At 38.3% G+C, this 22279-nt stretch overlaps 1 protein-coding gene across 3 annotated transcripts in view; it reads left to right on the top strand.

The window, feature by feature from the left end:
* The window catches only part of sh2b3 (SH2B adaptor protein 3), a 72124-nt gene that overhangs the window by 38471 nt on the left and 11374 nt on the right, over positions 1–22279 (top strand). For all 3 annotated transcript variants that reach the window (XM_042487672.2, XM_042487671.2, XM_042487673.2), the window contains exons 3-4: positions 18792–18893; positions 20158–20246. In XM_042487672.2, the coding sequence (XP_042343606.2) occupies positions 18792–18893; positions 20158–20246 (191 nt within the window). The remainder of the gene's footprint in view (positions 1–18791; positions 18894–20157; positions 20247–22279) is intronic.

The raw sequence follows: 22279 nt of genomic DNA on the forward strand, positions 1-22279 counted from the left end.
GGTTTATTAGAATTTCGCATAATGACGGTAGGAATAATTGCAGAAAATGGTCCTATTTAAGGTCAATGTTTGGTTAGTCTGTTCTGGGCTGCAGAGTGCAGCACGGTCATTTCCTTAGACAAGACTCATTCTAAGATAATGAAAACACAGTGATTCTTATTTTTTGGTCATTATACTCACTAAAAAAAACATACTTGTTATATTATACTCAGTTTCTTCCAAAATATCCCCTAAATCCTACACACTGGACTTTTAAGGTTTTCCACTGTAAGACTCTCCATTCATTAACAATTGGGTTTCTATCTCTGTCGTCAGTTCATTGGAAACATTATTAACCTTATGAAGGTTATATGTATTGCAGGGCTGTTGTACTGCGTTAGCTTTTGCTAATGTCCAGCAGCTCACTCAACTAGCAACTGAGTGTATTTTATATCTTCACTCCAACAGCCAAACGTTCTGGGGCCCCTAATGACACGTTACTGTTTGTCTTTGTCATATATGACAATAATCTGAAGATCTCAAGGTTTCTGTCTGTTAGTCAGACAAAACAAACAAATTGAAGATTGCCGTTGCATTAAAAAAAAAAAGAAAAAACATATATATATATGTATATATATATATATATATATATATATATGTATATATATATATATATATTTCATAGTCCAAACAATGAAACAATCAACCAATAAATCTAGCAAATGATGATGAAAACAATCGTTAATAAATAATGAGAGGCTTTAGTGTCCTGGCTGGTTTTCCTGTCACACTGTTCTTTGACCAGTAAAACAGTGGAAAAAATATTAAATTTAATTCTCTGTGGTATTAAATAGGCTATAAAAAGTCTGTATATCTTCTGTGCTCTCCTCTTCACTCCATGCTTTTCCACTCAGTTCTGCTCAGCTTTATTCTGAGTCACATCTCCAGCCCCGCTGAGCCCCCTCCCCCTGATTCTCTCCGGGCAACTCTTTAGCCTGGTTTCTATTACAGAGCCAAACACAACGAGCATTTTCTCATTATCTGTGCCTCTCAGTTTCCCCTCAGAAAAATGACTCATTTTTTTTATCCCGTTGCCAGCGGATATGATTTGTCAATTGGGGCTGTAGCTTCTCTCTGAGCAAACCGTGGCTTTTGATGCTGCGTTATAAACATTCAGAGTTTGCTCTGGCCCTGGCACGTCCCACTTGGCTCTGACTCTTGTGTGGAAAATGTTATCATGGCTGGATCTCCTTCCCTGTGTAAACCTGGTTCTGGCTCAGTGGTACCAGGAGCTGTAGTTGTACGGGACAAAACTGCACAGTAAGGTTTATTCAGAGACAATGGTTGGGCACCGGGGGGCAGAAGGGAAAGGAAGGACAAGAATGTTTTTCTTTCCCGATTTCTGGGCAAGTCTCTCTGTCAGAAGCCAGTTTTTGTCATTTTAAAAAATCAGTCACAGCTGATTTTGATTCTCATACCTTTCTATTGTTGGAACAAGCCAGATCTATACATCAGCATGTTGATATTACCAGCCACTATTGGGATATACATTTACCAGCCACTTTATTAGGTACCCCTATTTAAGTGCACATTAACACAAATGTCTAATCAGCCAATCACGCGGCAGCAACTCAGTGCATATAGACATGTAGACATCGTCAAGACGATCTGCTGAAGTGCACACTTAGCCTCAGAAAGGTGAACAAGGTGAATTAAGGCAGTGGTTCCCAACTGGTCCAGCCACAGGAGTCCAGATTTCTCCAAAGTCACTGAGTCAAGGTCCACACATAAGATAAATTACCACATATTCAATTATATTTCACTAAATGTAGCCAACACGTAGGCTTGTAACACAATGAAATAAAACATATTGCAAGAATAAAGTGTAATAATTATTTCAAACCTAGTGAATAAATACTGCAGCCAAAAAGTGCATATTAATGCTTCAAGATCATGCAATGAGAAAAACACTGCAAAGGCACGGCATGCTAATAGGCCAAATGATATCGAGAACAGGACAATACACAGTTGCTGAACTGGAATAAAAAAACTTCTACAGCAGGAACTGGCACTTCAAAATAAAAGCTCTGCACTGGAAATTCACACTTCTTTAAAATTAAGTGTGTTTTTCACAAACTTGAGATATTCACAAGTCACTTGTGGTCCATTCAGAATGGACCCTCTCACCCACCAGTTGGGTACCACTGATTTAAGGAAGTTTAAACATTGCATGGTTGTTGGTGGCAGACGAGCGTTTTGAGTATATCAGAAACTGCTGATCTACTGAGATTTTCACGCACAGACGAGAATGACCAGAATGGTTCGAGCTAATAGAAAAGGGCAACAGTAAATTTCTGGCCTCCAAAGTCAGTTCTTAACTGCTGTTAGGGTCCAAGAGTGATGTCGTATTGTAAAGCCATCTCATGCAAATTGCTTTTGTCAATTCATAAGTTAAATTAAATTGAATTGAACTGCATTGGTAGCCTTCTGGCATATACATCAACCAGTCGAAATCACATCAGTTCTCTCAGGCTGTGTTTTTGTACTCCAGTTTTATTATCCTTTTTATACAAATTATTATGACATTATTATGATTTTCCAGTTTGCTGTTCAGAATGTCTATAACTGTCATCTCTTTGGGGCAGATTATTTTTAAACTTAAAAAAATGCTGCCTCTATACACATCTTTGTCAAAACTTTGCCAGTATTATGTTATCAAATATAAATTTTGTTGTCTGTCTGAAAAATAAGGTATTGGTCAGCATTTGTGGGACCTCCGGATTAATTAATGTGATTGTCAGGATGAAAGTAAGATTTTGATCATTTAGTTTAGGAACTGCACACAGATGAAAGAAAGAAACTCACACCAAAAGCAAAGAGGCAGTGAGGACTCGATTGTAGGGAAAGAAAATAAGTAGAATGAGTTGAGGCTACTTGTCTTGTCCACATGTGCACAGTTACTGGACATACAACACACCCTTAACTGACCCTCACGCACACACACACACCCATAACTGACACATGCCCTTTTACACATGTGGATTACATGTGCAACCAAATCCCCTGCTCAATGCACGCTTCTTAAAAGGTATACACTAAATACTTTACAAATGCATAAACGGAGATACATATTGCCTGTGCCATTATATCATAATTAATTTAGAGGTAGATTTCCCAAAATTATGTGTCACTAATTTCTTTACACACAAAAACTTCTCATGCAAGTGTGAAAACGTTTTCACAAGATTAACTGAGATATTCTCACAAAGTCTTTTTTTGTTTTTCTTTTTTTTGTGAGTCATGTAAAGTACTCTGAAACTCTGCACACATGCAAACAGTGCCCGTGTGTGCGCACATTCGTGCTTGGCTCACACGACACACAATCACACGATCTATTTTCTGTTTCTCAGTAAGCTGATCTGGTTGTTTTCCATGATATTTCAGCTGTATTTTGATTAGCTTTTGTTTGGGTACAGGAAGGTGTTAGACTCGTCATGAAACCATGATCATTTATCTTGGACAGATAATATAAGCAAAGATCGAGATTGAAATTGATAAATACTCTGGGGCAGTCATAGTTGGAGCCAAAAATCTAATAGTTTATCACACTGACCTCGTACCAGATTAACATTTGTATCAGCAGACATTTCTCAACTAAAATGTTCTTTGTCCAAGTACTGTTTGGGGGTAATTTTGTCCCTTTATTGGAGAGTGACAGTTGAGATGTGACAGGAAATGAGAGAGGAGAGTCCCCAGCTGGACTCATAAGGGACGTTGTTACCACAAGGTTAATATTTCAGACCATAGTGTATCACAGTGTCTTAAAAATTATATCACATGCTCATGCTACACGGCCATGTAGTTAGATTAAGGCTCACAAAGCCACCCTCACTTGTGTTACTGCTTCAAAACAGTGTGGGTGAAAGCGGCGGTGCTCGTGGTGCTCTCTCCAAAAGCAATTTGCCGAATTTACTCAAGATAGTTCACAGACTTTGCAGTCAGTTGTTTCCATTGGGACAATTTCTTTGCTCGAAAGCAGTCCCAATGAAAACAGTTCACATTTTCAACGGAAAATAGCTCCAGCAAAAACTGTTCACAGTCAGGTCTGCAGATTAATTGAGTAACTGATACATCTTTTCTGGAAGGAGATATCACTGTGGGGTTTTTCAGATGTCACTTTTCAGTGCTGTGAGTCCCGCAAATGAAATATTTGAGCAGTGACAGAAGTCTCAGTGGTGAATATCTTAAATCCAAATAGAAAATAGCCAGAAACGATCAGTAAGAGGAGACGTCAAAAGGGTTAGGTGGGAAAATGTGTTTTTTGGTAAACTGGATGAGATGACTTTGTTAAGGCACACATATTTTTCTACAGCTGTGCCCGACTCAGAATTTCTCAGAAAGTTCAGCATTCATGTAATATAGTAAACAAGCTAACTGTGCCAAAAAGGGGTCATAAGGCTGCAACATTTTCTGCCAACACTAGATATCAAACAAAAGCCAGAGACTGTATTGAATTAAGTTGCTGTGCACTGTAAATTCACCACTTCTGAGTAAAAGAGAGAAGATAATGTTGTCTCCAAGTCTTACAGTGCAGAGTCTGTCTTCCTCTCACTGCCGCTGCATCGCGTCAGCTGCAGCTTATATCAAAGAGTTTTATGAAAGTCAAGAGTGTTCGCTCCGCAGCTAAATCTAGGGATCAAAATGTCCCCAGAAGTGCACTGCACAGCAAAATGACTAGGTAAAATAAATAAATACATTTTAAAAACAACTGCTCAACTTGAAGCTATCTCAGTCGACTGGGGTCTCCAACTAATGATTCGAATTTCTGACTTTCAAGTGGCAGCCCTATATTTCTCTCTAAACTGAAGTGCTGTTTTTCAGTCTAGATTGTTTCCGTGTGAGTCTCTGAGTTTCTGAATGATCTCCCTATATCCTATCAGCTATTGACGTGATTCTCTTTACTTAGTGTATGAGGTACACCTGCAGTCGAATTCAACACTCTCATAAAACTCCTCCTTTCGTGAAGGTCATAATGTTCAGTTTTTGTAAAAAAATCTGATGGCCCATCCGCGGGCTTTGTGAATTTTTTAAATTTTTGATGATTACTTTGCACAAACCGTTTGCTGTAATCATCATTAATTAAGTGGTGCAGTCATACAGCATATCCTTCGAAAGCTATGCCTCTCACGGTGCCATTAATGTTGACCATTTCAAGATCAAAACCACCACGGCAGGCTGCATAAACCCTACATTTATTACTCGACTATGAAAGGGTATTGTGGTCCAAAAATCTACATTTGTAATTTTTTAACAACAGAAACAGCAGCTCATAGACTCCACATGATCTAAATCAGGTGAAATATTCAGTCCAAACCCATTGCTACCTTCATAAATATCCACAAACTGCTTTTGCATCATTTGAAACATTCATGTTTTCCTTATTTTCATCTTTTATAGTTTTCCTCCAAGTTGATTTAAAGGGCGCATCTCTCGGCAATCTTAGCTTTCAGTGCAGTGCTAACTGAGCCAATAGGAACTTTGAATAAGGGAACCAGCTGACCTAAAGCCAATCATGGCCTGAGCTGAAGAGCAGAAGCTCCTGTGGTTTCGAGGCAGATCTCTATGAGAAAAGCCACAGTGACTTATAGTTAATGACACTCTGGAGCTCCACCGCTGATTGTAACCTTTTATTTGCACCAAAGACTCTAAAACATATACAGAAGTGATAAATAAATGACTCCTAGGATGTTTTAAGGGGAAAACAGTCCCTTATCAATTTAAGTATCCTAGAAGTGTTGTTATATAGTAGACGTTGATGTCTGTGTGGATTAGTTTTTCCCTGTTTTACCCTCTTTGCCTGGAAACAACCTTAGAAAACTTAGTGTCATGCACTGTGACTTCCTGACTGATGATTTTATTGTTGTTGGTGAATGCCTGAATATAATTTTTACATCTTAACATTGCATATATTTGCAGAAATGCTGACAAGTTGTGTGGTTTTTTCTTTGGTTATCTAAAGATTACTGTCACAACTTTTCTGTTATCATCAAAATGTTACCACTTTCTCTTCTTGTTTTTCTGCTCTGTCAGGCTCACTAATTAGTCTTTTCCTTGAGTGCAAAGCCACAATTCATTTACAGGAAGCTACACTCAATTCTGTGAAACTTGAGTGTGCTGTCTTAACTTCTGCATATATGGCTTATATATCAATGTTTCTGAGAACTGTGCAAGCAGGGCAGCACAATGAAGTGACACATTTATTCATCAGTAAGGGCTGACAGCCTCTGAAAGGTTTCCTAGAACACACTCATCTCTATCAGTGTTGGTAACCCAACAACGAGTGCTCAGTGTGTCTGTGTGTGTTTCCCCACATCCTCCATGATGCCACAGATAGAGCTGACTGTGAATGTGATCCGATCTCCTGGCAGCCTGTACTCCACCAATGTACACATACCAGAAACCAGTGCAAGCACATTTTTTAAAATAATTTCTTTGACCTTGAAAAAAAAAGCACTACGCGAACAGTAAAATACATAAAATAAACCTAAAAACATTCCTCAGGAGGTTTATGCATAGGTGTTGCATATAGAATAGATGTTGCAATTTTCATGCATTTTTATAAGGATTTTATGTGATTACAGCAGCTCTCTGTGACTGTAATCCTGAGCCAACAATAATTTGAATAATTTGATCGTTTGAAGGTCAGAGAGAATCTGTAAAACATCCCTTAGTGGGACTTTTAACTTTTTTTAGATTATTATCTTTTGGATCTGATTTCTGAGTAAAATTCAACTAATTTTAAAATCAAAAGAAACCTAGCAAGATTTTACAGCATTTTTACTGTCTATTCTTGTATTTTTTTACTCATTCTATGACAACATGGAGTGTTTTTTTTTAACGGGTATTTTTTTTAATATTGGTTTTAGATTGTATTAAATGCTGCATTACAGTTTAGCCGCCCTGTCATGGATGAAATCAGGAGTGAGCTGGGATCAGAGAGTCTATTTCTGTTCCACCAGCTTTGGAGGAAGACCTCAGAGTGTTTATCTGTGTGACTCAAACAACAGGTGGTGGAGTTGACGGGTGAAAACAATACCAGCTGCAAAAGATCACCATAGTACTAGCTGCAGCAATAGCTGCTGTATAAACACATTAAACACAGTTTTCTGTACAAACATACAAAGATTTTGTGTACAGTAGCCACGATCCAGGCAGAGCTATAAGATGATTATAAAAAATCTTCCTGTGACATGAGCTGATCAAAAAATTTCACAAATTTTGACAAAGGACTTGATTTTTTTTTTTCATACTTCTGGAAAAAGCAACCTATGCACACCCCTTCCCCCTTGAAACCACCTCCAAAAAATTCCAGTCTTAGGTTGTTTTTGGTTTTTGGGGGGGTTTTCTATAATTCCCTGGATCATCATTGAAGTGTATGAGCTACACTGCAGACTGAATTCTCTGCTTACAGTAGGGTGGTTTCCATTAACCTCCAAATTGAAGTTGCGAACATAAAATACGCCTAATGGAAACATGTCAATTTTGAAAAAGTTTTAAGCTCACATGAGGTGGTATTTTAGGCGTTTCAAAAAAGCACTATTTTGCAAAACTGCAATGGAAACACTTTTTTCGCTTTTATAGGTCACATGATGCTATGGCTATGTGCTTGTCGGTAGGAACTGACCCTGAAGACACTAAAATTTGCAGCGGATAAAAACCTTAATCTTCCTAAAATAAATCCATTAACTAAACAGATTTCCAGCATGTCCTCCATGGGTTTTTTTTTTTTGGTCATTTGAGGTTGACTGCCACTCTTTTAATTACATTATCTCATTTTGCGCCCTCTTCTAATGCATTGGTTTAATGGCACCCGACTGGAGAATTGGGTGCCATCAGCTGTTTAGCTTGATGAAACAACTGGAATCAAATTGCTAATGTTGCAGTTATGTGGCATGCAGTGTAACCAAATGGCCACCAAGGGACTCCAATTCCCCTTTCTTGCAGATTTTCTAGAATTTTTGCCAAAAAGTTGTCTTAAATTTTAATGAGAACTTGACTAGTGTGGTTCACTGATGCGAGTTCTGGTTTTGAGATGCAGTGGAGCCTCTATGGTATGAAAGAAAACGATTTACAAGGCTTTGGTTACACAAACAACACGTGATAAGAGGATACATTTTATGGTTGATTTAGGTTTTTTTATGGGTTTTGGTGACTATAAGGAAAATATAGACCAGACAGGCTGTCTGTTAAGTATGCAGCAAGGAAAAGAAATGCATCAGTGATCCAAACCCGAAACCAGGGGAAGCACACACAGATGTGTCGGTCAAGGTCTCCTCTCGCTGATGAGGCCCTGATGGGTGGTGCTTTAAAATGTGCGTGCATGTGTGTGTAGGACAATTGTGCATACACACTTTCAAAAATCTCTCCTGAGACCAGTTTGGTAACCCCGCAGAGTTTAGGGTCAGTCCAGCACACACACACACACACACATATGCACCCCGGACAGCGTTGGCCACGCTGACCCTCGGAGGGATAAAAGAATGTGGAGTGTCAGTCAGTTGCCACGGCGACGGCCTTGAGAAAGGGACCCTGGGAAGATCTTTTTGGACTCCAAACATCCTGTGTGTCACCCGTGCGTGTGTGGGCGTGTGCACTCAAACTGTAGACGTGTTTGTGACTGTGTGGGTGAGAGGTTGCATGGCTGCATCTCCGTTTGTTTGTGAGCTGCTTTCATCAACTGTTTATGCCTGCCGCCACCGTGTGTGTCTGTGTGTGTGTGTGTGTTAACCTGTGTTAACAGTTGTCACTTTGATCGGTTGAACAGGCAGTGTTTGTGCCTTAAATGTGTGTTGTTGCTTTGTCATATGATTCATTTTCATAATTTTGAATTTTATCAATTTATTTGACAGGAATGATGCCCATTCATCTAAGTAAAGAATAAAAGTTAGAACATTAGTTTTACAGTTGGTTGAATGTAACTTTTTCAAAAATATATAGACTATATGTTTTTTCCTATAACACATTTATTCTTTGTCATTCTACTTAACTGATAACCCTCCAGTTCACGAGCGAAGTCCCCACATACTGAGCTGCTGCCATTCCCAATGATTAAATACATTTAAATATCTAATATAGAGTTGCAGCTAAAATAAATAACAATTTTATGAATGAAGGAATTATTACTCACTGTGCTTACACATAAATAGACACAACAGCTAAAAATGATAACAAAGCTGAACAAAGTACAATGTTTATGTTTTAACAATACCACAAAAAAATCAATAGATCTTTAATTTATAATGATATAAATCACAGAAATGCAGCAAATCCTCACGTTAGAGATGCTGTGCAGCCACATATCATCAAAACCTGCAAAACATTATTTTAAATTGTAGGGAAGTTTCTTAAACTGACTGGCTTAATTTTGTATAAATGTGTATAAAATGCTACATAAGCTTAAAATACTCATATTTTTAACTGTTTCCTTGGCCGGGTGTTTAACAGACACCCTAAATGAGAGAAAAATGACATATCCTAGAAGTGTTTTATACACAATATTATATGTACAAATGAGCAGTACACATCTGCCAGTAAACAAGGCCACAGTATAATACATGGTTAACTGCAATCAATGTTAAAATAACATGCAAGGACAGGAATAACAGGACTGATAGAGACAGACGTGTAGTAAATAGAATTTTAAAAAATGATATTTAGTCTATATTGTCGCTGTTGCATATCAGCGTCTCATATACACGATATCAGTCCCCTGTGTGTGTGTGTGTGTGTGTGTGTGTGTGTGTGTGTGTGTGTGTGTGTTTGTGTGTGTGTGTGTGTGTGAAGTTGAAACAAAGTAGTGAAAGTTGACTCAATCTGAAAAGAACCAGGAGTGAAAACTGAAATGTCGTTGCGGGGTCACAATAATTCTGCGACAGATCTCCGTCAGCTTCATGTTACTCAGATTATCAGCTGCTGACATGTTGATATTTAAGTTATTAAGAAAAGAATAAAACTTACCAGCTGAAATAAGTGAAGTCAAGTAAACACTAATACAATAGAGTATTAATACTGTAGTATTACAGGGCTATAACTGATACTTTCATTCATACAGTTTTTTTTTTTAATTATTTGGTTTAAATTAATTTGATGAACTGTTTAATCTATAAAATGCCAAAATATATTGAAAAATGTACAATAATAATTATAATTTCCGAGATATTCAAATAAAGCAAAGAAAGGTGCAGCAAATTATCTCACTTAAATGCTGGACCCTGGCAGATAAATAAAATGACATTTTCTCTGTCAGAAATATTGAATACAAAATCAAAATGTGCAGCTAAATATTGTTTAAACTCACAAAACTTTATTTCAGATTCTAGTGGAGATCCCAAAGTTTCTAAAGATGGATTTGGATATGTGTATAAAATGGTAAAGACAAAATCAACAACCTTATATATAATATTCCAATATAAGGCTTCAAGAGCATCAACTAGCCAGTTAAGAATGTGGTAGTCTGTATCTTTTTGTGTTTTTTTTTTTTATCTTTTATGGTCTTTTTGCATCTTTTTTGCATCCTTTTATTTAATTAATTTATTTATTTATGACATCTTTGTGGTTGTTTTGCATCCTTTTATTGTCGTTTTGTGTATCTTTGTGGCTGTTTTGCATCTTTTTATGGTCTTTTTGCATCTCTTTGTGGTTGTTTTGCATCTTTTTGTGATCTTTTCGTGTCTCTTTTATGGTTGTTTTGCGTTTCTGTGTGGTTGTTTTGTATCATTTTATGGCAGTTTGCATCTCTTTGTGATAGAGAATAGCCTATATATGATACTGTCGGCCATTCAAAGGGGAACTTTAAGGAAGATAAGAGTTAAAGATGGATAAAAATATCTTTCTAACTTGATATAGATGTAAGTTTTTTTGTATGTCCTATGTTACTTGTGGAAATAGCTCATCAACATGTTGTTACTGTGGTTGATAAAACCAGAATTTGTTACATGTAAACAGGCCAGCTGAGTCATGAAGCCGAGAGAACAAGCTGTAAACCTCAGAGCTGTATTTTATATCTGCTGCATAAATGGATGTTGATAAAACTCCAGTCTTGTGTCTCTCAGTGAAAAATCCATCTTGAAACAGGATTACACTCACTCGCAGCTTCAAACCATCAATAATGTACTGAGACATTTTGACATGATGTCCTTGCTTTTTACTCCCCCGAAAGAGACATTACACGTTAAAATTTTGTGCGGATTACATTATTATCGCAACACTGAGGCTATGAGCATGCACTAACCTTTTTTTAAATATATGGGAACACTTCAGTGCTCTTTCACAGTTGCAGGTTGATACTATTAGGCTCGAGACTTGAGGTGTGCTGGCAAACGATACTGTTTGTGACAAAGAGCAGTAATTTAGGGTATTAATGAAAAGTTTTATTGTATATTTACAGACTCATTATGCTCACTCTCTATGGCTGAGTCTGTTTTATCAGTTTCTCTCCGAGCCTCCTGAAGAGTGTGTCTGTATGTAGATCAGGTCGATGCCAGGTAACAGCTGGAAAGGACTGTGTTGTGTTACATCAGCTTTTGTTTTTGGCAGTCTCGGTAGCAAAGGATTAAGTCTGCATTTCAGTAATTCCAAAAACCTGTCACTCACACACCTGAACACCCGGGGCAAGGCGTTTTTACTCATTTTGTAAAATGAGTACAACTATAATGCGTTTCGACTCATGGTTACTGGCTGTAATACGGTGTATTTTATTCATGGTTACATTGTTTATTCGGCAAACACGTTTAGATATTCTAATATGAAATAATATCAGTGAAAAGCTGCTATTGTAACTCAAAATAGCCTACAGTCATGGACAGATTATGGGAGAATGGGTCCCTGGACACAGACATTAAAGCTCCCCCACCCCTCCCATCTCGGAGCAAAACCTCTAGAGTATCTCTTTGTCATTGTTTCGCATCGTTTTGTGGTCATTCTGTCTCTCTTTATGAATGTTTGCATCTTTTATGGTCTTATTGCATCTCTTTGTGATTGTTTTGCGTCATTTTATGGTCCTTTTGTGTCTCTTTGTAGTTTTTTTGCATCCTTTTCTGGCTGTTTCCGTCTCTTTTGTTTTGCATCTCTTTATAGTTGTTTTGCATCGTATTATTGTCTTTTTGTGGTTGTTCTTCATCTTTTTATAGTCATTCTGCATCTCTTTGTGGTTTTTTGCATCTTTTATTGTCATTTTGCACCTCTTTGTTGTAGTTTTGCATCTTTCTATGGTCGTTTTGTGTCTCTGTGGTTGTTTTGCATCTTTTTATGGTCATTTCGGATCATTTTTTGTGTTATTTGTGTCTCTTTGTGGTTCTTTCCACTAGAGCTGCAGGGTTTTTTGATAAGCCATTCATCAGAAAATTAATCGGCAACTGTTTCGATAATTGAATCCTTCTAATATTTTTTTTATTTTAGAAAATGGAAAACATACAGACATTTGCTGGTTTTAGGCTTCTTAAATGTGAGAAGGTGATACTTTTCTTTGTCATGCGTGATAATAAACTAAATAGCTCTGGATTGTTGGTTGGTTGGCACTGTTGGTTGGATAAAACATGATGGGCAGATTAATCGATAATCTTTCTAGCTCTTAGTCGGGGGGGTTAATCCCTTATTAGTTTTGTGTCACTTCTGGTCCCTTCTTTGTGGTCTTTTTAGCATCTCTGTGGTCCTTTTACATTTCATTTTAGTCTTATTGCATCTTTTTGTGGTTGTTTTATGTTTCATTTTAGTTGTGATCTATCTCTTTGTGGTTGTTTTGCGATGTCTTTTTAAATATGAACACACACACAGTTCATGGATGCTCACACAGTGTTTTTTAAGGAAATAATCTTGAAGGGGTTTTATGCAGATGAGGAAAAAAAGGAAGAAAAAGGGCAAAGGCCTGCTCTGTGTGTGTGTGTGTGTGTGTGTGTGTGTGTGTGTGTGTGTGTGTGTGTGTCATCTCTAGGGAGCATTACAGACTTCAGTTTGCAGTAATAGGAAATGTGCTAGCTTGAACTTGCTCCCCTGATGAAGTTGATTCACAGAAATCAGGCCTGTTATGTTGTTGCTCAACTAGTCAGACATCTGCTGCGTGTTTTTTTTCTTTTTTTCCCTCCGCAGACACATATGGTTCCTCAAAGATGCTCTTAGTCAGAAACTCATTCACAATCTCTCAATAAATTCCTCTGTGAGTCACCCTCAGCTTGTATGCACACACACACACACACACACACACACACACACACCACATCTCATTAGCTGTGGCACATCCTCTGTAGTTGTGATGTTGATGGTGAAGCTTTAACTCACATCCTTTACTGCTGCATCTCTGTGCATGAAATAAATACATGTTCATTAATCAGCGTTGTCCAAACAGAAAGAAACTGATTTGTACTCAAAGTAAAGAGTTTTGCTTTGTTTTTTGGACTGTAATTAACATTTTTTTATTATTATTATTATTATTACTATTAACTAGTCCGCAGATTTTTTTTTTTTTATTTGATTACCAATAAAAAGACAAAAACACTGAAAAATGTCCATTAAAATTTCTGAAAGCCTAACACTAACATTTACTTTCCTGACAATTTGAATAGTTTCAGGTTAATACAAAACTGGAAAAAAAAGTAAATGTTCATAGCGCACCACGTGGCTCACAGCCAGTGAGGACGCCTCTTTCAATCGCTTAAAAATCCAAAATGTTGCCATGTTGGTGCACTTATAGTTTTCTTGAGGTACTCTGCCATGTCTCGCCTCGTCACACCAAGAAACACATGAACTCCTATTAAACAAACAAAACAAGTGCTGCCCTTTCCCCACTCTGCCCAGATTTGATCTCCTCCGTGTTGCCATGCTGGGCTCGGCAGTAATTGCTACAGTAGCTCCTTTAGTTTGTTTATAAACAAATATAATAATCATATTGTTATATTGCTTATCAATAATGCAGTACATGCTGGATTTAGTGCAGTGATGCTGTCAGCACAGGTTACTCATGGAGGCAGTATGATTTGCCAGAACGTGTCATAATGACAAATGCCGGTCCAACCAGTTTGCATAAAATCAAACCGGTTTAAGTTCATACATCAGACGGGAAAACGAGGCAAGTTTGGAACCTCAACCTCAAAACAGCAAAAACGATCTGCTGATGAAGACCACGTGATATAAATGAAAGCTTAGAACAGTTAATCAATCGGCTTCGGACTGAGATTGTTTCATCATCTACTGTTTCTAAGGCCAAGAATGATAAAATAATTAGTTGGGGTTTTTTTAACTTAATTGATTTGTTTTAAATAACGTGGCAGCCTCTGTCCTGTGACTGAATATAAGAAGTCTTTTATCAATCAACAAAGATTTTTCTTGCATAGTATCTTGTCCAGTAACAGCTTTTTTTTTTTTTTTAACTCCACATTTGCCTCTGGTCCTTTCTGCAAGCATGCACACATTTCCTCTGAGAAAACATTGATTGCATCTTTCTCACTCCATTTAGAAGAAAACCTGAAAGTTTTAACCTGAATCGGAAGAAGCAGAATTTCTCTGAACATCCTGGACTGAAATTTGGCTGTTGTAGCAATTTGGTTACGGGTGCAGCTTGTAGTCAGTTCCTCATTCACTGACTCAAATCTCTCTGAATGAGTCACATCCCTCTCATCTCTGCGTCACACTGCTCTTTATTGATAATATTAAACGCTGTGGTTAAAACAAAGAGTGCATGGAGTTACAGGGTTCGTTCACATCACCGGTAAAGCTGAGGAAATTGTGTGAGTGAGGCGGGGGGTTAATCTATTCTTTTGATATGTGTGTGTGTGTGTGTGTGTGTGTGTGTGTGTGTGTGTGCGTGTGCGTGTTGGATTATCATAGACATTCCTCAGGCTCACACACTGTCACATGGACTCAAACTCATCCGGTGCACAAAGCCCTGGAATCTGTCCTCCCTGCTCTTTCTTCTGCTCCTCATCCCTCCCTCTTCTCCCACCCAACAACGCCGTGTCTTTCACCGTCTCGTCTGTTTCCTTTTGCAGCTTCTGCTCTCTCACGCAACTCAAACCCCCTCTACTTTGTTTTTGCTCTGCTCTCTTGCATATGTTTGTCCCCATAGGGTTTTATGTTGATATTACTGTTGCTTGTTAGCTTCCGCTTTGTGCTGGAGAAAGTTTTGTGGACTATGTTTTAAAATCAAGGTTCCCAGGGATCCTTAAAAAGTCAATTCAGTGATCTAAAAATGAGGCTTTAATTGGTATTTAAATGTCATCGATCAATCTGTCAAAAATCATAAAAATGGTAAGACATGGGAAGTAGGATTTTATTGTTTTTTTCTGATGTCCCCTCATTTCTTTTGTTAGTGCATGTATTCTTTTTTTTTAATTTGATTTATACAGTGTTATTTTGAATAAATACAGAAAATAGAGCTGCAACAAGTAGTCGATTAGTCGATCTACACATGAAGCTAACATGCACACATTAGTTTTAAACTCTCAATAAGAGTTGCTGACTGTCTTGTCTCCATGTGTTTTTATCAGCTGTCATCGAGGCTTCATTTCAGAGCTGACTTTTTACCCAACATGCCACAGGCCTGTACACATGGCTGACCAAGTCATCCATCCGTGTATGTGTGTGTGTGTGTGTGTGTGTGTGTGTGTGTGTGTGTGTGTTTGTGTGTCTGTGTGTGTTTGTGTTTACGCCGGTGGCTCTGTTAGCGCTTGTTTGTATCCAGAGGCTTAAAGGCTCTGCACTGCGTTATTACTGACGCATGATTAGTTTGAGCACATGTGTCGTCAGTGAGCACACATGTAGGTGTACACACACCATCCTTCTTCTGTTCAGATAGGTTTCAGGTTTACCTGAGTGGGGCAGGACTTCTGGGAGAGATCTTACACCTGTAGGAAGTACAGGCAGGTGACAAGCTAATGGAAGAACCTGAATAAATGAGTGGTCTCTTCCAGGATGACAATGCTCTCATGGACGGGACACGAAGGGTCACTCAGTTGTTTGATGACAATGAAAGTGATGTACCACAGTCACCAGATCTAAACCCACTGAACACAAATGGGAGATTTCGGCCTGATTTTTTAAACTGCGCTCTCCACCGACATTATCAACACACCAAACGAGGCCATATCTTTTGCAGGGATGGTATTCTGTTCTCTCGGCTAAAAACACTGTTGCCACGCCTCTATTTGCAATTTACCATCGCAGCAAAGGCCAATATGTCATATGTATGAAGCAAACAACAGAACAAAAACCAGCATGGCTTACACGTAACAAAAATGGACAGTGCGATAATTACATGCTCAAAGTGTCAGCAATATCGAGTGTGCATGACTTATGCAAGCATTTTCAAATCCACATACAAATAACGCACCAAACAGATCTTCATAAAAACTTCAGTAACCTGGTTCAGAATTCTAAACAGCAAAGTGAGGACAGCACACGTAGCTATTTTTCAAAATAATTTGTCACCTCTTCAAACTAAACAATACCCATGCAAATCTCTTTATATATCACTTTCTCTCATGCAATTGACCATCAAACACAAACAGTATGACTCATGGACTGCAACTTAAAGAGAGCAAATGCATCTTAAATCTCAGAAGTATACACTCAAACTACTTATGTCAAACTCTCCATTCATAAAAAATATGCTCAGCTGATTTTTCATGAGCGCTAAGGATGCTTGACATATTTTCAGGTCTTCAGCACATTATCTTGCAAAAGTTTACTTTCTCTGACTTCCAAAATATGTTTAGAACAGAAGCCAAACTTAACATCCTTTGCTTGCAGAATAAACAAGCGAGGGTGTTTTCAGTCTCCATTTGTTAACATCCAACTATGATGACACACGGAAAACTTTCAGTCAGTAATGTTGCCGCTCTGTCTCAGTCCTCAGTCTTGACAATTGTGTTACAATAATGTATAAAGCAGATGGTTTGTGGGTCAAACACAATGACGCCGCTGTCCATCACGATGTTTCGTATTGGACATTATCATTTGTCAAACTGGGAGACATCGCCTGACCCTAGTTTCAACCCTCCAGTAGAGTTCAGAGACCTGCAGAATCAATGCCAAGGCATATTTTCTTTAATTTCTCACCTATCTGTATCTCCATACATCTGTTCTCTTGGTGCACAAAAGTCAGGGTTCACTGATGGTTTTGCTGCTGGTCAACATGCAGAAAAGGTCACAAGCCTGACTCAGACTTACAGTATCAAGAGTTCATGTTGTGTGCCTGAGGTCAAACAGCCACTAGCAGATCATGCTTATTTTACTTTTTAATTACAGTTATAGTCCTGGTGGGGTCGGCCTCGGAGCTCCACCATGAGGGCTCCTGACCTGCGCTTCTTTTCCTGTGACTCACTGCATTTTCTCTCACTGAGGGGTCTTCAGTTTCAGCAGCACAGAGGCTTCACGCTCACACGTGCATACACATTTAGAGACGGCACATATGCACATAACGCACACATGAACATCCTGTGGTGAAGTGTGGTATCTGCAGCCTCACTCATCAACCTTAAAATTAGACGTATTTGCAGCAGCATCCTACTCAGAAGTCAACACCTCCTACCCATCTCAGATGCAATAAAGCTTTTCTTGTGTGCAAGAAGCCACTTCATTGATATGTTAGATGTTTGAATAATGTAAAGGGGGGAAAAAAAGGAGGTGTGCAGAGATATCGGGTAAGAAATTTACAAACCGTGCTTCACAAATGTTCCATTGCGTAGAATGTGTGAAGCTTTGAGCCGAGCCTAGTTTGTAAATCAGAGGTTTGTATGCCAGAAGCCACAGATTTTAAGCCCAAATTAGGCATTTTACAATAAATTATCTGCAGATTTTAAAAGGTTTATTCATCCATATCACCAAATAGTTGTTTTTTATTACCGAGGTTATGAGATATTTGCCACCGAGACATCCTCTGCCACCCCAAAACAGTAAAGATGAATGAGACTATTATCCAAAGACCCATTTTCAGAATAAAATAAAGGGGACCAATTGTGCTTTCCTTGTTTTCTGTTGTATTTAATTCCACAATGTCAGATGTTCATATGATTATTCTGAATACTTTTTTTTTAAATACTTTTGAGACAAGCTGACATCAGATTTTGATTTTTCTAACAGTCACCTGCTCCACACACTTCTGTAAGTGTTACATGATGTTGGCTACACTGCTGCATGTAGCTACATGCTAAAATCAGGAAAGAATTTAATCTGGTTTCTCCCCAATTTCAGATCATATTCCTGAATAATGTCCAGGTTTGTTTAGAGGCTCTTATTGTTGATTTTTCATGGTAAAAAGTGGCACTATTCTTGGCGTGTGGGTGCTAAAATGCAGCATTTCTAACAGAAGGTGAAATCAGGTGTTCCAGTGGAAATGTATGTGTTTTTTTGACCTTTACGGAATCTAAACATAATTAGGAGAAACCCAAAATACAATTCTGAACCTTAAAACGGGCATAGAAGGTCCTCTTTAACCATCCCAAACTCTTTCCTCACAGACAACCAGCAACCAACCCGTAGCGTGTTGCTCAGTGTGCTGTTTGAACCATTCAGTGATTTGGTGTTATCACATGATGAGCCACAGAAGACATCAAACACTGGTCGAAGTCTTAGTTCCTCATGACACAAACTAGTTTCGAAAAATACATTTAACTGTTAAAGTATTATCATAATGATTACACTCACTCACTCACTCACTCACACGTCCTTTGTTTCAGTTTCATCTTTCTGTTTCTGTACCTTTTTCCTCTCATGAGAGTATCATGTGATCCCCCTGACGGTCGTCATGTCTTTGTGTGTTTCAGGCCTCCAGTCCCAAGCTGACGACTCACTGCTCAGATATCCAAGAAGTTCGTCGCTGCAACCGGCTGGAGATGCCTGACAACTTAAACACATTTGTTTTAAAGGTACGTTAAATCAGTGGAATTATAATAATAGCTCTTTCTGGCTACGCTTTAGTCTGCAGACTCTGCCCGCTGTGTTGTTTACATCCACATTTGCTCAGATCTTCTAACCATCATGAGGAGGAAACAAGACAATCATTGTGTCATGTCATTTCATAACAAAACTCACCAAACAGTCTTCAGTTAGACCTCGTTTGTTTAAACTTTGAAGATACTCCACCCAAACTTCGTCTCTTGAGTATTAAACAGTCGCCACCTGTAGGGTTGAAGGATGGCTGTTAGAACAGACGTTCATACGTCCACAGAAACTTCTCACATTACCAGTCACTTCTCTGCTGTCCATCCACATCCTCTGTCAACCATCATTTCCCAAAATACATCTCGAAAAACACAGCTTTTTTTTTTTACTTTGTAAGCCATTGTAATGTGGTTTAACAAACACGACTTCAAATTGATTTTAACTTTTGTTGAATGTTAAGAAGCAAACAAAAACGTTTTCTTTACAGCTGTAGCAGTCAGCATTTGATAGCAGTTTTACACAACAGATGTGTAGTTTGCAAACTTCTCTATTACTTAGGTAAATTAACCCTAAAAGTCATGGCAGCCAATCAGAGGCCTGAAAAAAAGCCATTAACCAGAAGGCTACTTGAAGCAGTGACCTCGGCAGCTCAGTCTCGTGATTTTGCTCCTCAATATAGCAAAAGAGAAACTGTATATTTATGTGTAAAGATGTATAAAGTCCTGTAAGCAAAGTTAGAGACAGCACCATTCTGGCCACATCTACCAAGCACAAAATGTCACCGCATTTGGATATTATGGTGCTCACTTTGACGTTTAAAGCCAAAAACTATTTCTGTTTGCATGTCAACACTGACAGTCTTCACCCTGGACAGTGTTTTACAGATGTCCATTTTCACTGACCTGAAACGCATTCTGTGTGACGTCAAAAAGTGAAACACGAAAAAATCTAATTGTACCTGTGGATTGGGCCTAAATGGCTTGGAAAAAAGTACGTTCCTTGAGGCTTTTAAAGGCGGTGTGTCACTTGACTCAATTTTTTAAAATCATCAGAATAAGCTAAATAAAGCTGAGCCACTGCCCAAACAGCAATATGAAGCTCTGCATGTGCCTTTAGTGTATTTATAGCATTAGAAAAATTGCATTTTTAATATCTCAAGGCCATTTCTTGTATTTGCACAATTTAGTGCAACTTAGCATGTATATTATGCCGATGGTACAGTATATTAACGCACGTTTGTCTCTGCAGGTTAATCGAGGTAGTCTGATATTTGAGACGGACAACGACCAGCAGGTCAGCTCCTGGACCACAGAGCTAAAAGAATGTATCAGCAACAGGTGAGATACTTTATTACCCCAAACTACAACAGTCTGCTTCAACAATATTAACTTTTTAAAAATTGAATCAAGGTTTTTTGTGAAGTGAAGTGAAGGATGAACTCATTTTAAACTATCAATTTAGAGGTTTATCATGTGTTTGGATCTGAGTCCAACTCAAAACAGCTCGAGCTGACCAAGCCAGCTGTGTGTCTCTCTCTCTCTCTCTCTCTCTCTCTCACACACACACACACACACACACACACACACACACACACACACACACAGAGCATGTAACAGGAGCCTGCATCGTCCTCATCCGTCTCTCCTAACGCAGCTTTTTCTCCTTTGAGATTCTGAGTGGAAATATTTAACACTTGGACTTTGGCTGTTTTTAGTGTTTGTGGGTGTGCTGGATGTTTACTTGTGCTGAGGTATGTGTTTGCAAATGCAAGTGAGAATATTTTGCAGTGTGTGTGTGCATATGTGGACAAACATATGTGTGTGCGCATGTGTGTGTGTGCACGCATTCATTTTCTGTAATGCTGTACAGACTGCAGTAGGTTTGAGTCTTGTTATATTTGGAATATTCCTGGAAACAATCAGTCATCAAACTCATCAGTCAACTTGATGTTTACATTACAACTTTGAGATGTAACACATCTGGTGTGGAGAGTTTTCTATTGCGGCTTGGAAGCTCTGTAATAAATGTTGTTTTGAAATTGAACAACTTTTTTTGTATGTAATTTTTCATGTCAAGCTTACTAAAGTTGGAGAGCTGTGTGGGAGTCCTGTTAGTGCAGTGTAAAGATGCCTACTTTATACTTTACTAGGTAATTACTTCTATTTCTCTGTTAATTTCCTGTCACCTCTCTACTCTCCACCTTTGAATAAAAGCATATAAATTCACAGGAATACTTTCAAAAACATTAAAAAGCTGTGAAACAGAAAAAAAAACACAAGTTGCATGTCCTAAAGTCCAGCCTGAGGGCCATTTGTGGTGCTTGGACAGATTTTAAACGGCCCATGGGTTTTCTTTCAAAATAAACTATATATGGCTCACTACACAATATTCAATAATCAAGCAAAATCACTTAGCATTTCGGCTTATGGCAGGATTGTCATACAGTTGTAGACATGCACAAGTAAGAACTACGCAGGTGTTTTCATAAAGAGAGGATAAACAAGCAAAAAATCATAGAAAGAGAAATAACTGTCAACAGCGAGGGTCGCCACTTTCAGGAGGAGAAAACTTTTTCAATGGAATATGAAACAGTTGCGTTTGTCTAATCTGTAAGTGATTTTATTTATTTATTTATTTTTTTCTGTAATCCATGTAATGCAAGAAGCAACTGGGCCCCAGTTGTTTTCATATTAACTAATCTGGTCCCCATTCAAAAAATTTTGGACACCCCTGACCTACATAGTTGCTTACGTGGAGGATTACATTTACTCTAAAAAGATACATATTCCAGAAGAAAAAAATAATAGTTTAAGAACATTTTAAATCCAAGAAGTACAAATACATTCAAAGTCATGAAACAAGTTCAAGGTAGTAAAGAAAGGTTCAGTTGTTTCTTGAAAGGAGCTGCGGCGTGTGTTCTGAGTTTAGCATTCAGGGCTATTCTCTCAGAAATATTTACAGTAATACTCAATTCTGTAATACAGATCAGAGGAATACTGCAGATTACTGTCTGTTGTTTAAGTGTGACAGTATCTACATCCATCAGTCGACATTAAGATTAGACCCAAAAAAGCTTTCATTCAGTTTGACGTTATGTTGCAGAACATACATATCTGTGTGTGGCTCTGTTAAAGGAAGTGTGGGGGAGGCCACACTCAGGAGAATCTCAGGACCTTTCTCATTTCTGCAGATGTTTGTAATGCTCTTAGACACACACACACACACACACACACACACACACACACACACACACACACACACACACACACACACACACACACACACACACACGCACTGAACAGTCATCCACTGCAGAAGTGAGGTCAGAGTTCACTATTGAATTTGTTGTTTATTCAGATATCTCACTAAG

Source organism: Plectropomus leopardus, chromosome 4 (assembly GCF_026936395.1).
Source record: "Plectropomus leopardus strain MGB_pleo_1.0 chromosome 4, ASM2693639v1, whole genome shotgun sequence".
NCBI classification, from domain to species: domain Eukaryota; kingdom Metazoa; phylum Chordata; class Actinopteri; order Perciformes; family Serranidae; genus Plectropomus; species Plectropomus leopardus.